At 41.2% G+C, this 14,908-nt stretch overlaps 1 protein-coding gene across 1 annotated transcript in view; it reads left to right on the forward strand.

Annotated features, from left to right (window-relative positions):
- LOC115458823 (centrosomal protein of 192 kDa-like) overlaps nt 1-14,908 on the forward strand; it is a gene marked incomplete at its 5' end in the record, with an annotated part of 210,090 nt that overhangs the window by 175,930 nt on the left and 19,252 nt on the right. The window contains 2 exons of the mRNA XM_030188637.1: nt 4,847-4,973; nt 13,815-13,873. Coding sequence (XP_030044497.1) covers nt 4,847-4,973; nt 13,815-13,873 — 186 coding nt within the window. The remainder of the gene's footprint in view (nt 1-4,846; nt 4,974-13,814; nt 13,874-14,908) is intronic.

Consider the following 14,908-nt stretch of genomic DNA (forward strand, 5'->3'; position numbering starts at 1 on the left):
ACATGCATCACTTCGCACTTTCTCACATTAAATGTGATTTGCCATTTGGATGCCCAGTCTTGGCCTCTTGTAATTTTTCACAATCCTCTTGCGATTTAACCACGTTGAATAACTTTGTGTTATCAACAAGTTTAATTACCTCACTAGTTACTTCTATCTCTAGGGCATTTATAAATATGTTAAAAAACATAAGTTCCAGCACAGACCCCTGGTGAACCCTACTATCTACCCTTCTCCATTGAAAATACTGACAATTTAACCCTACTCAGTTTTTTAACTTTTAGCTTCAACATTTTTTATTGATGAACTTTCAGAGAAACACATTTAACAAGCAAAATGTACAGTAAGTCAAGAGTGAAAAAGCTCTTAAAACCATCAATTTGCTACTTTCCTTCATCAATCTTTTAACATTCCCCCCCCCCCCCCCATAGGTACTTTCCAATATTTTCTGGTATAAGTGCTAACTACAGGAGCACCTATACAGTATATCAAAATTATATTACCCCAATCATGACATAGATCTAATAACTTCCCTTTTTTTGACCACTGTTCATTGAAACTTTATAAGGTTTTTGCTTTGAGTTGACCTTCCCTATCAGCATAACTTCCCACCTCCCTTATCAGTGTCTCTCCCCACCCCCCCCCCCCCATTACCCCGAATTTCCTTTGACTGCATCTATGTAATTAGTGAACCATATATGTGTTCCAGAACTTAACAATCGCATCGGCCCAAAAAACAAAAGATCGGCCCGCAAATTCCTCAATCTAAACTTCCCCAGCTGCAAAGGAATTAAATACAAACAGTCATATGCTACTACTTTTGCGTATAAAAGCACACAGATCTGGAACGCACTACCCATGACCCTGAAAAATATGGACAATCTAACCAGCTTTTGCAAATCTTTGAAGACACACCTCTTCAACAAAGCCTACGAAAGACATCCTTAATAATTTATTCCTCAAATCACTCGGATGCATCAAAAACACCTCGCACAACACCTTTCTAGCACCTTGTATCTAATTCATCTACTTCCAGCTTATGTATTTAAAATCATATAATGACCTTGCATCTAAATCATTTACTTTCAGCTTATGTATTTAAAATCATATAATGACCTTGCATCATAACAACTCTCTGTAAGCCACATTGAGCCTGCAAAAAGGTGGGATAATGTGGGGTACAAATGCAATAAATAATAATAATAATCATAGCGTGTTAAGAATTGGGCTCCGGCCTCTCTGAGATAATGTGTCTAAAATAGGGCCCCATATTCAGTTTTTTAACTTTTAACAAGTTTTTAATCCACACTAGAAAACTACCTCCTATCCCATGACTCTCCAATTTTGTCTGGAGTCTTTCATGAGGTACTTGTCAAATGTATTTTGAAAATTGAGATACACAATATGAACCGGCTCACCTTTATCCACATGTTTGCAAAACCTCCCAAAAATACGTCTTAACCATCTCAACAGGTGACAAAAAAGGAGACTTAGGAAAGTCCACAAATCTTAAGGAATATTCCCTTCTCCCCTCAGCAAGCACATGCTCTCCGCTATAGTGTGCTTCTTCCAATGCAGAAAACACAAATTGGTCAAGAGTCTAACTTGGGAGGGCTCAAGCACCATCCTCAGTAGGAATGGTGTATGACTTGCCCTTCCACTTCCCCATCAGAGCCAGTCTTTCAAGCAGCAGTACTGACCAAATGGAGCTTATACCACTGCATCCTCTCCTGGCGCCATCTTTACTTTTCTCCACCTATAAAGGTTTTAAATAAATAAGAGGATATATGAAGGACAACAATGAAAATGCAGAAATGCTAGGCAACTTCTGTTCAGTCTTCACTGAAGAAGGGATTGGATACAGCCCTCAGTGAGAGACGGTAGATACAGTAGAGAGAAAAATGCCATACTAATGATGGGTTTCACATGGAAATGCAAACTAAAAGTGAAGAAGTTATGGGATATATCCTAGATTTAAGGATGGGTGTTGGGTTCTGTATGTGAATTTCTGTATGCAGCTGGGCGAACTTGATTGACTGTTTTGGACTTTTGCATTCTGTCAAGGGAATCAAAGATGTTCTGGCAAAAAGATTCCATAGTTCTGCAAGTATATTTAGAAATGTTTTTGCAGCTAATAGAGGTGGTGGTTTTTTTTTGTTACAGTTACAGGATGATACACATTTTAGTTTTGACTCCCAAGAGTGTCAACCTAAAATTTTTAGTATGTTTTTGAAAGAAACATCTCCATGCAAAGTATTGTCTGTTTCTTCTAGTGTCTCCACAATGAATTTGAGTGTTTATATTCCACTTTACCAAGAACAGTTGAAGGCAGATTACATGCAAGCCTAAACAGTAAGATCCATGTAGTTAACATCAGAATAACCTATATTACATAACAATCTTATATTTAAACATACAATGAGATCATTTAGCTTACCAACTATAAAATAATGAGTGGAGTGGAATGGGTAGATGTGAAGCGTCTGTTTACGCTTTCCAAAAATACTAGGACTAGGGGGCATGCGATGAAGCTACAATGTAGTAAATTTAAAATGAATTGGAGAAAATGTTTCTTCAGTCAGTGTGTAATTAAACTCTGGACTTCATTGCCAGAGAATGTGGTAAAGGCGGCTAGCTTAGCTGAGTTTTAAAAAGATTTGGACGGCTTCTTAAAGAAAAAGTCCATAGACCATTATTAAATGGACTTGGGGAAAATCCACTATTTCTGAGATAAGCAATATAGAATGTTTTGTACTTTTTTTGGGATCTTGCCAGGTATTTGTGACCTGGATTGGAAACAGGATGCTGGGCTTGATGGACCTTTGGTCTTTCCCAGTATGGCAATACTTATAGGTACTTAACTATAAATCAGCTAGGTAGATACAAATTTACAGAATGACTGTCTTCGAGACATGTCCAAAATCCCGGAGGATAAATTTCAGTTCTAGGTGTAGAGAATTCCAAGCCGCTGAGCCCTTCTCTGAAATACTTTTATTTCTAATTTCTTACAATTTAAATGTTTTGTAGCAAGTATACTTAAAGTAAATTTCTTCAGCTGAACACAGTAGCCTTTGTGGAATACATAAAGAAGCATAAGAACTAAGGTACACTGAATCCAACCCGTATATTATTTTAAAGGCAAACAACAATTATTTAAAAATAATCTGGGTGTTCACCGGGAGTCAGTCAGCCAAGAAAGGGGAGGCCCTGACCACTCTAGCACCCCCTAAAAATCAAATTTTCAGCTATGCTTTGTAAAATCTGTAACCTACATAAATGTATTTCATAAAGTTAATATTGCAGTAGTCAAAGTGGTTCACAACAGTCGATTGAGCAATTATCTGCAATTGTGTAATGTTCAAATATATGATGTGATAACTAGTTTCAATTTATAGAAGAGTTTCTTCACAAGAATTAATACATTAGATTCCATACTTAATTTAGAATTAAAAATCACCTCTTAAGATCTTTGATTCACTAAACAAAGGTGCATTAAATCCTAATAAACTTGAGTTAGTATGAGGTTACTCAGTATTTCAACCGCCTGCCCATAAGATCTTTGTTTTCTCAGGATTTAATTTCTGAAAATGATCATGTGTCCAACTCTGTTTCATTAAAAGGATCTATACATAGTTGTATGTATCTTGAAGAGTAGTCCAAGGGAAAAAAAAACAATGGAATATCATTGGCATATGGATAGTAATGGATAAAGGTGAACCCTGGTGAGCTCATTGGGACATTGACCAAGAAGCCAAGAGACACCCATGCCAACTTGTAATGTTCTGTTGTTCAAGAATCCTGAAAAAACAGCTCAAAGCAGTACCTGCAGGCATAATACCCACCCCCCAACTCCCCACTCTTGAGATTAGCACCTGCTGTTCAGTTTAAACTCATATTGTTTTAGATGTTGAGAAACCAACTGTGTGGGCTCATTTAGGAAGAGTAGACCAAAAAGGTTCCCAGATGTGCTGAAACTGGTGGCCCTCAGAGGAAGCAAAGTCAAGAATCACTTTTTTTAGCCAATAGTATTGTCCTATGAAGAAAACCTTTGAAGCTGTGAGGCACAGGAGAAGAATAGTTGAGGATCCATATGTATTTTACAGAGCCAGAAAGCAGAAATCCGGTCATTGAGACACTTCTAAAAGCATGAGACTCAAGGACACATCCAGATCAGATGTTCCATAGAAGCCCCTGCAACAGAACATTTGGGGCAACAATCTGTAGCTGCAAAACCAGCCAGGCGAGCTCTTAGGAGAAATGTACAGTCATAAATTTATATTGGAGCTCCCAGTGTGCAACAGAGTCCTGGAACAAGACACTCAAAATATAATGCCTGGCAGATCCTGGGACCAAAACTGTACAGTGACCATATAATTGATCTCCTCTGCACTGTCTTTAAGAAGGGTATGATAAAAGGAGAGAGGCACCTTCTGCTGAGCCGCCATGGTGTAAGCAGTAGAGAGAGCATCTTGGGCTTCTTCCGTAAGATTCTGGCAAGGCCTTGTTTAATTTTTATGTACTATATAGTATATTGTGTTTGAGTTTTCTTCAAAGCCTGAAAAATATCTTGAGGCAGCTATTGAGAACAGAGAGAACAATGATCTTGTTAAAGATGGTTATTTTAGTTGCCATATGAACCAGTCCTTTTCTGTATATGATTTTTCACTTAATTCTTTGCAATTTTAGGGCCATGAATGTACAAATTTTGAAACAAACCAAAATTTAATCTTTCCTAGTCTTTCATCTTACAAATTGGTGGTTTGTGCCAGGACTGCTTATATTCAACCATTTACATCTGTTCTGTATAGTAGTGTATTATAACAAAACAATTTCTTTTTTGTTTCAGTCAAAAGGATGTAGCTGACAGAGGAGTGCATGCTCCAGAAGACGTATGTTCCTTTCCTCCAACCAAAATTGGGGAATGTAGTATGATGAAAGTCAATTTGCAAAATAGCTCTTTCAGTACACACATGGTAAGATGCAGACATCTTTACATAGTTGGATATGTTTTAATAAATACCAGTTTGATCATTGTGTTTATATGATAGTTTTTTTTTTTTTCTGTATGTTTAAACAATTTTTATTGATGATCAAACATTTGAAAGAGTTATAGAAGACAAACATTCTAGAATCATAATACAGCTTATGCATTTATATACATCTTAACTGTTTCATCAATTTTCATCAATTTTTATACCATTAACTCCCCTTCAGCCACCCCCCCCCCCCCCCCCCCCCCCCCCCCCATAGCCTCTACTCTGAACTTCTTACTTCATGGTATCATCCTTCAAAATCTAACTCCAGACTTTACCTAAATAACACAAGGAGTATATGTCGACTGAGTTTTTCTCAAGTTAGGGTTTACCCAAATTATTGAGTACCGCACTTCTTGCTTTATGAGAGATATTTTGCAAATATGGATTCCATATAGTTATAAAATGCTTTCTTCTCTTTGGGCTGCTAAAGGCCGATCTGGCCTCCCAGAGCATTAGTTCATGGAATCTATTCCTCCAGAACCACTGAAGGTGGTTCCGCCTGTATCCAGTGCCTAAGTATACATTTCTTCCCCGCTGCGTATGCCTTACAGAAAAGTAACTCCAAATTTGTATTTGAAATTCCATATGCATTATTTTTATTCAAAAGTACTCCTCTCCAGGAGGGGAACATCCTTTGCCCCGATAATTTTTCAAGGTAGTTCTGTATTGCTTTCCAATATAATTTAATTTTATCACATCTCCAGAATGCATGCATAAAGGTATTCCTCTCTCTGCCACACTTAGGGCATTGGGCATCAGATATCCAACCAGCCCTTGCTGCCTGTGATTGTGTTATGTATCCCTGATGTATGATCCTATATTGACTCTCCTGCAGCTCCGCCCCACCTACATGTTTGGGTATATCTTTGATCAATTTATCAAAATTTATTCCCTTCAGCTCATACCCCAAATCTTTACTCCATGTGTCTTTAAGCTTCTCATATGCTCGAGGTGGACTGAGCGTCATTAAAACTCCGTGTAAGCTCGATATTGACACCTGTCCGTGTGCATCCCCCCCTCATGAAGTCGCGCAACCTTTGACCTAACCTCGTATCCAGAGCTGCTTGATCCAAACTAAACCAATAATGATGTAATTGTCTATATGTATAGTAATCTTTATTGGTAAGTGAAAACCTCTGCTGCAGGTCCTGGAATCCATACAGTCCCCCCTCTTCGTTCCTCAAATGTTCAAGCAAAGTGATTCCCAATTCTGACCATCTTTCAAATATCCCTTTCTCTAATCCCGGGGGGAAATCTCTGTTCCCTCTCAACGGGAGTTGATCACTTATATTGGGATCTTGTCTCCAGGATCGCATGAGAAATTGCCAAATGTGTCGCAGTGGTTGCAACAATATACTTTTCCTGCACACAGGTGGCAAACTCTTTGTTTTAGCCTGCAGAAGGAAATTCAAGTGCCAAGGTCTAAATAATGTACGTTCCCAGCTAAGTGGCGTATGTTGATTCGTGTTAAGTAGCCAATCCCTGAGGTGTCTCAGAAGACACGCCTGATTGTATCGTTTAATACAAGGGAATCCTAACCCTCCCTGTGCCCATCCATCATACAGATATTGAAATCGTAATTTAGACTTCCTCCCCCACCACCCCCCCACAAAAATTTCCGACACATCCTGTTCAGCTTGTATAGATCTTTACCAAGTATATGTATTGGCAACACCTGTAAAATATAAAGCAATCTCGGGGAATATGATCATTTTAAATAAATTTATTCTGCCCATTAGCGAGATGGGTAGATGGCTCCATCTCTCAAGAGAACATCTGGTGTCCTGTAACAGCTTTTCTATATTAATTTTATAAAGTATATTAGTGTCCATCGCCAGCCGTATTCCTAAATATCTAAAGGACTCCTCCGCCCATTTCAGTGGGATCTGTTCTCGCCAAGCTCCAATTTGGTCTCCCTCCCTCTGTAAGACTTCAGACTTCTCCAAATTTAGCTTAAAGCCAGAGAAATCACCATACTCTGTCATACATTCTAAGAGAGCCGTCATTGATGTTTCAGGGTGGATTACATGTACCAGCAAGTCATCAGCGAAGGCTGCTAGTTTAAACATTTCTGTTCCGATCCGTACCCCTTGTACGTCAGGCGTCTGTTGGATGTCTCTAATCAGTGGGTCTAGTGTTAATACAAACAGTAGAGGTGACAGGGGGCATCCCTGTCTAGTCTCCCTGTGTATAGCAAAGGGAGGTGACAAGATTCCATTTACCCACACCTGGGCTTGTGGGAGATAGTATAATGCACGGACCGCCTCCTGGAAAAACCCTCGTATACCATAAGCATCTAAAGTATTGAATAAAAAATCCCAAACCACCCTATCGAACGCCTTTTCGGCGTCAAAACTGACTAACATCGATGGAGTGGCTTGCGTAGACACCGCCTCCAAGGTGACCAATATCTTCCTCACATTTTTAGTGTTCGTCCTGCCCTATACAAATCCCACCTGTGATTCCTCAATGACATCTGGCAGTATTCGAGAAAGGCGGTTTGCTAAAACTTTAGCGAATAGTTTAGCTTCATAATTTAATAATGATATTGGTCTGTAAGATTCAGGTTTCTGTGCATCCCGACCTGGTTTGGGGAGTACTATTATCTGCGCTGTTCGTAAAGAAATAGGCATTTGCTTCTTCTGCACTATGACATTAAACATTGAAGTCAGGGGTGCTACAACTTCATCTTTCAGTATTTTGTAAAGTTCCCCTCTATAGCCATCCGGGCCCGGGGCCTTCCCCAATGGTCCTTGCTGTATAGCCCATGACACCTCATCTGCCGTTATGGGTGCGTTTAGCATTTCTAGATTTTTTGTATTTATTTGCGGAAGCTCTTGCCCCGCCAAATAGATCTCACTGTCCATCGGGGGTGGATCTGGAATAGCATACAGCTTCTGATAATATTCTTGCATGATTTTATTAATAAGAACATCTTTATTTTCTAAAGTTCCTTTTGAGGAATACAGGGTGTTTATTTTATAATTGCCCTGTCTAGGATTTGCCAACCTGGCCAACATACTTCCGCTTTTATTTGCATACTTGTATAGATGATATCTATAGTACGCATGGTTCCATTGGGCCTTATTGTGGAGTCTCTCATTTAAGGTTTGCTGCAATTCTAGAAGTTTAGCTTTTAATGTAACGTCATGTTGGCGCCCATACTCATGCCGTGTCCGCGTTATTTCCTTTTCTAACCTAAACAGATCCCTCTCCCGTGTCCGCTTCTGATAACTTGTATACGCAATGATCTCACCCCGAAGTACAGCCTTAGCTGTATCCCAGTAGAGTATTGGGGTTGCCATGTGTTCCTGATTAGTGTCTTGAAACTGTTTGTATTTATTTAGTATGAATTCCCATAGAGCCGGAGAGGGAATTTCCATTGGAACTGACCAGGGCTTCTCTCTAGTATGTCCCATATGACTTTCACCATTGCATGATCTGAGATTGTAATGGGACCTATTTCTGCCTCCCTAATTTTTGTGAATAGTGAACGAGAAATAAAAATATAATCAATCCGTGACATGGTGGCATGCGCACAAGATAAATGAGTGTAATCACGCTCTAAGGGGTGCAGAGTGCGCCACACATCCACCAGGTCTAGGACTTCGCTCAACATACCTATTCCTCTAGATTCCGCACTTGATCTTTTTTTGCCCCCTTGAGATCTATCCAATGTAGGGTCTCCAACTTCATTGAAATCCCCTCCTATCAGCATAGGAATTCCCTCAAAGCTTGTTAAGTAATGTAAAAGTTTTTTGTAAAACGTCTTATTGTACGTATTGGGAGCATACACATTACATATAACTACTAGTTGCCGCTCTATTGTTAAGTGTGCCAATACATATCTGCCTTCCTTGTCCGCGATAGTCTTATGTGTTATGACTTGGACCCCTTTCTTAATTAAAATTATAACCCCTGCTTTTTTCGCCTGCGCTGGAGATTCATAATATGAACCCACCCACCATCGACAGAGTTTCTCATGCTCTTTGGCTGTTAGATGTGTTTCCTGAAGTAGTGCAATTGATGTCTGTTGCTTATGAAGTGCTTGAAGTATTTTCTGCCGTTTAATCGGCGAGGAAATACCCCCCACATTCCACGTTACCACTTTAAAAACCATTACGTATTGTCAAGCATCACAAAGGCTTTGATCATGATATCTGCTCTAAGTGGGTATGGGGGGCATCCCAGCCTATACCCCCACCACCTATAATTAAACAAGGTTCCACTGACATACACTCCTCGTAAGACTCCTAGTATGTTGCCTATGTTTTCCTTCTCCACTATAACCATGAATTTCCTGCTTTCCCATGTACCCCTCATCCCCCCTTCCCTCCCTCCCCCACCCTTCCCCTGTCTACCCAATCTCCCCATCTCTTAACGGCACCTTTAGTGCCCTACTTCCGTGTCTCCAATCCGGGATCCCACCCTCACTGACAGTAAATATTTCTCTTTTCTCCCACCTCGTCAACCATGCAATCATCATAAACAGCAAACACAATTTCAGAACTGTTAAACTCAACCACTTGTATTCACAAGTCTTCTGGTTTCTTCCACTTCTCTTCCAGCATCTGCATCAATCTCTCTGTTGTCTCTCTTGGGCATTGTTCATGTTTTTCTTGATGCTCTTGGTCTGTCCTCCTCTAATCGCTCCACCCATGCCTGAGCGGCTTCTACAGTGTCACAAAATCTTACTGTTTCATTGTGCTGGATTCTGAGTTTTGCCGGATATAATAAACTGAATCTTATCTGCATTTTGTGAAGTCGCCCACATACTTGCGAAAATTGCTTACGCTGGAGGGATACTTTAGTAGAATAGTCTTGAAAACATAGTATCTTGTGTCCATCCACCTCCAACATTTCTCCCTTCCGGAGAGCTGCTAAAACATCCATCTTATGTTGGTAGTTGAGCAATCGCAAAATAACCACTCTAGGGCGGGTGTTGGTCTCCTTTCTCGGTCCCAGGCGATGCGCTCTTTCTATCTTCAGCGGTCCTGTCGTGCTCTGATTAGGTAGGATCTTAGCAAGCCAAGGCTCCAAAAAGCCTCTCAGTTCCGCTTCCTGTATTGATTCTGGTATTCCTACCAATCGGAGATTATTTCTGCGAGAGCGATTCTCCAAATCGTCTACTTTATCTTCTAACATTGAAACCGTTTTTTGGAGGTGCTCTATAGACTTTGAAGCTTCTTGTGAAGAGTTTTCCACATCTCCTAGTCGCTGCTGGACTTCCTGGAGCTCAGTAGTAAAAGTGGTGAATCTTTGATCCATGCCATCAAGCTTATCAATAATTTGCTGTAACTTGTGGTTCATGGTATCCTCCACTGCCATTTTCACCTCTGCAACAATTTCTGAAGCCCAGGCAGAGCTCACTGATGGTGACGGTGGCGAATTTTTCCCCGCTATTTTTGTTCCCCCACTCTTGTTTTTATCTAGCTCTTTCCTGGAGCTTCTAGTCGCCATACAAAAGTTCTGGGGGCAATTATTCTCTTGTCTGCCTATTAGGATTAATGGTCTGCTCCCCCGCTGCTGAGCAAACTGCGTGCTGTGTGAATGCTGTTCAAATCTGCTTCTGGGTGACTGCCAAGGCTCAGACCGCTTTAATCATGTTACCGAAGGCTCTGCATTTTGATAAACCCCTGCGCAGCTTCATATTACTCCACTCTATCTTAAAGGGTTCTTCCTCCTTGTTAAACGTTCTGATGTGCTTACCAGAAGCAGCAGCTGGAGATTTTTGTTCGTCTCCCCGTGTGCAGTAGCCTCGTGGCCAACACCAGTCCCTCAGGCTGAACTTAATCGTTTCCTTGCCCCCTGCTCCGCGTTTCCTGTTCTCTCTCTCCCGCTTGCCGCCACACCCTCCGTCCGCTTGTATTGCCGGTCTAGTTACCCGCTCCAGGTCCCGCCGCTTCAACTGCCAGCCTGTGTCTTTTCCCCGCTTACTTCTGGCCTGTGGTTGGTCTCCGCCTTAGGGCTCTCTCCGTCTCACACTGATCGCGGCTCTTCACGGAGGCGGGTGCGCGCGGGTACGCTGGATTACTCTGTGCCATCTGCTCGTTTCAAACTTCGCGGTGCATTTTCGGAATTAGGAGTCTTTCCTCAACAGGGGGCAATAGCAGTTCTGTGTTTTAGGGGAGAAAACCCGTGTTCTGGTGGGATCCCCGATCTTCGACTGCAGGAGCTTATTGTGCGGCGGCCATCTTGGCCGGCAGCTCCACCGGAACTATATGATAGTTTTATAGCACACAGTTCCTGTGTTTTTAAATGCTCATTGCATCTCAGGGGAAAGGGGGGAATGGAAGAAAAACAGTATTCATTGTAAAACTATACTTGAACAATTTAAATCTTTCTATATATTATGGAATGCTGTGTGTTAGATCTGGCGTATATATAAGTGACAGGGCCGGTCTTAGGCAGGGGCAATAGAAGCGGTCGCACAGGGTCCCACGCCTCCAGGGGCCCCACAGCGCTCCCTCCTGCTCTCCGCCATTGCTGCATTCTGACTCCTTGCCTCCCCTCCCCTGAGCTGCAGGGTACCCTCCCGGTATCTACCCAAAGCCACCCTGGTGGTGTAGTGGAGTCTTCGGGGCAGGAAAGATCTCCAGTTGTTCCTGCCCGCCGCCGGAGCTGATCCCTCTGTTGCCACATCACTCTTTAAAAATGGCTGCTGAGACTTCCAGCAGCGGTCTTGTGAGACTTCCACTGAAGTCTTGCAAGGCTGCCACTGGAAGTCTCAGCAGCCATTTTTAAAGAAGATGCGGTAGCTAGAGGGTCAGCGCCGGCAGCGGGCAGAAAAGACTGGGGATCTTTCCTGCCCCAAAGACTCCACTAGACCACCAGGGTGGCTTCAGAAGGGTGCCAGGAGGGACCCTGCGGCTTGGGGGAGCAGGGAAGAGGTCTAGAATAGGTAGTTGGGTAGGGAGGGCAACATACTGTTCAAAAATAAATCAAGGTAATATCTGTGTCATTTGGAGGGGTTGGTTAAAGGGACACCATAGTACTATTATATTTGTGCACAGATTTTTTTTTTCTCTCCTGGGAAAGGGCCACTAAACAGACATCATGTTATGAGAATTAGGTGCTCAACATTCAGAGTTTCTATCTATTTATTTACTTATTTATGGCATTTTATCCCACATTAAACATGAATTAGATTGAAACCTGGGAGCATTTACAATTTTTTTTTTTTTTTTCACCCTGTGCCTACATCAAAAGTTAAAAAAAAAAAAAAAAAAGATGGCATGTGGGAACTTGCTCCTTTTGCTTTGTAGAATGCAGTGGTATATTATAAAAAAATACACTTACCTTTTTTTTTTATTATTACTATTTCACAGAGAAGGATAGTACTGACAGGTGGGAAGATCAAAGGGGGATCCGGGGGAGCCACCCTCCTTTTTCTGACCTGGGCCCTAGAATGTCTAACACTGGCCCCTAACCGTTGCTGTAGCTGGTGGGGATCCCCAAGCATCGCCAGCTGAGGACCTCCTCCAAAGGCGGCCAGAGCTCTCTTCTACCAAGCTCTGCAGTTGGTGGCAGCATCCTTGAGTCACCATCAACTAAGCATGCGTGAGGTGCTGGTATCAGTGGCTCATGGATGTTTCTGCTGTCTGCTAAGTTTGGTAAAATGGAGTTCTGCCTGCCATTGGAGGAAGTCTTTAGCTGTCAGACCTTGGTGATCCTCATTAGCTAAAGTATTTATATTTTGAGTTGGGAGGTGAGGGGGAAGGGATGGGGAGTGTGTGTGTGAGGGGGGAGGATGGAGACTGAGAGAAAATGTTGTGCCCTCCCACTTTGAGCTCAGGCCCACCCAAAATTGGACTTGGGCCATGCCACTGACAGAAAGAAGCAACCTTACCTGACAGCCTTTCTGAAGTATAAAAATATTGAAAAGAATAAGATCAAGGCCCAATTCCTGTGGCACACCACTGGTAACACTCTTATCTTCACACTAAACTCCATTTACTATTACCCTTTGTTGCATCCCACGTAACCAGTTTCTAGCCCAGTCACTTTAGGACTCGTATCAAGGGCATACTATTTATAAGTCACCTATGCAGAACCTTGTGAAAGGTTTTGCTTGAAATCTAAGTATACCAGATCTAGCACTGTTCCTCAATCTTATTTCTCTGGTCACGTTGTGGAAAAAAGAAATCAGGTGTATCTGAGAAGACCTATCTCTAATAAACACATGCTGCTTCGGATCCTGCAATCCACTGGATTTCTGAAACTTCACTGTTCTCTGTTTGAGCAGTGTTTTCCATTCATTTTACTCACGAGAGAGTTCAAACTAACTGGCATTCAGGGGTCCTTTTACAAAGGCGCAGTAGCATTTTTAGTGTGTGCTAAACGCTAGAGACGCCCATATATTCCTGTGGCCTAGTAGCTCTAATACATGGTGATTATAACTATAGGAACCATCTTATGAGGTTCCATTGGGTGCTGATTACCTCCAATATTAAGCAGGCTCTTTCCAGGAAGGGGTAACTTTATATTGTGTTCAGCATCCCAAATCATTTTGAAATTTTAATGCCTATGCATGTGTACCTTTTGAATTTCTGCATTATATACAGCTCTTAAATTCCTGTATAAGAAATGCAGATCAAATTAAAATGGATTTTCTCGATCCTCACTCATAATTAACATTTTGTTTTGTTTGTTACTAATAGCTCCCCAACCTACAAATAAGGTGAGAGGGAAGGGAAGCAGGAAAAGGAATGTGAGCTTGTTTGTACTAATTTGTGTGCTTTGCATGCAGTTTTTAAAGCATTTAATGTTAAATTACAGCTGAAGTTTATAAGTCCCAGAGAGCCTTTCCACATCAAGCATTCCAAATATTCTTTGAGGTGAGTTAAACATTTTTTTGTCCAGAAATGTTAAGTGCTGTAAAAATTGAACTCCTTTGTACCTTGTGTACAGTAATTCTTGGGTGAATTTAAGCTGTTATCAAGAAAATAAATGAGAAAAATTAAACTCATAAACCAAGTACAATAAAAGCTATGAATTTGAAGCATAAGTCTGAAAATTATAGGGCAACTTGTCATTTGCAAAATGGGTATTTTTATTACACTTATCATAAATCTATAAAGTTATACAGTGTGTTCCTGTTCAACTGTATGTCCTTTGATTTGAGTTTAAACATGATAAAACACCAAAACAAGTTTCCTAAGTTCAAATTAAAAATGAACCTACTTTACATAGTGGAAACTAAGCAACTTTCTGAAAAACAAAGCTCTGATAAACTAACCCTCCTGTTTTTTAAGCCGCACACTAATGCTGACACAGCCCATTCACGCGGCAGCTGCTAGCACAGCTTAGTAAACAGGGAGGTAAGAGTTCGAGACTAATTTCTTCTATCGTATTCTTCATTTATAGCGACTGTATGAGTTACACCTACAAAAAAACAAAGATTTTGGAGTTTATACAATAAACATGATACATAATTCTCCTTGTCCCATGGCATATAACTCAGGAATTATTAGATACAAGCATTGTTAATATGTGTGATTTATGGCCAGAAAAACTGTATCTGGGATCAATTTTCACTGGCATGCTGATTTTGTCAAAAGGTATAACAGCCTAACATTTACTAACCTTTTATTTTTAACTAGTAAAAAAAGGCCCGTTTCTGACACAAATGAAACGGGCGCTAGCAAGGTTTTCCTCGGAGTGTGTATGTTTGAGAGAGTGTATGTGAGAGTGACTGTGTGTGAGAGAGAGAGAGAGAGTGAATGTGTGAGTGTGTGTGAGAGAGAGAGTGAGTCTGGGTGCGAGTGTGTCTGTGAGAGAGAGTGTGTGTGTGAGAATGAGTGTGTGCAAGTGCGTATGAGAGACACAGTGTGTGAGTGAGAGTGTTTCACACAAATACAGTGTGTGCGAGA

This window comes from Microcaecilia unicolor, unplaced genomic scaffold (assembly GCF_901765095.1).
Source record: "Microcaecilia unicolor unplaced genomic scaffold, aMicUni1.1, whole genome shotgun sequence".
Classification (NCBI taxonomy): domain Eukaryota; kingdom Metazoa; phylum Chordata; class Amphibia; order Gymnophiona; family Siphonopidae; genus Microcaecilia; species Microcaecilia unicolor.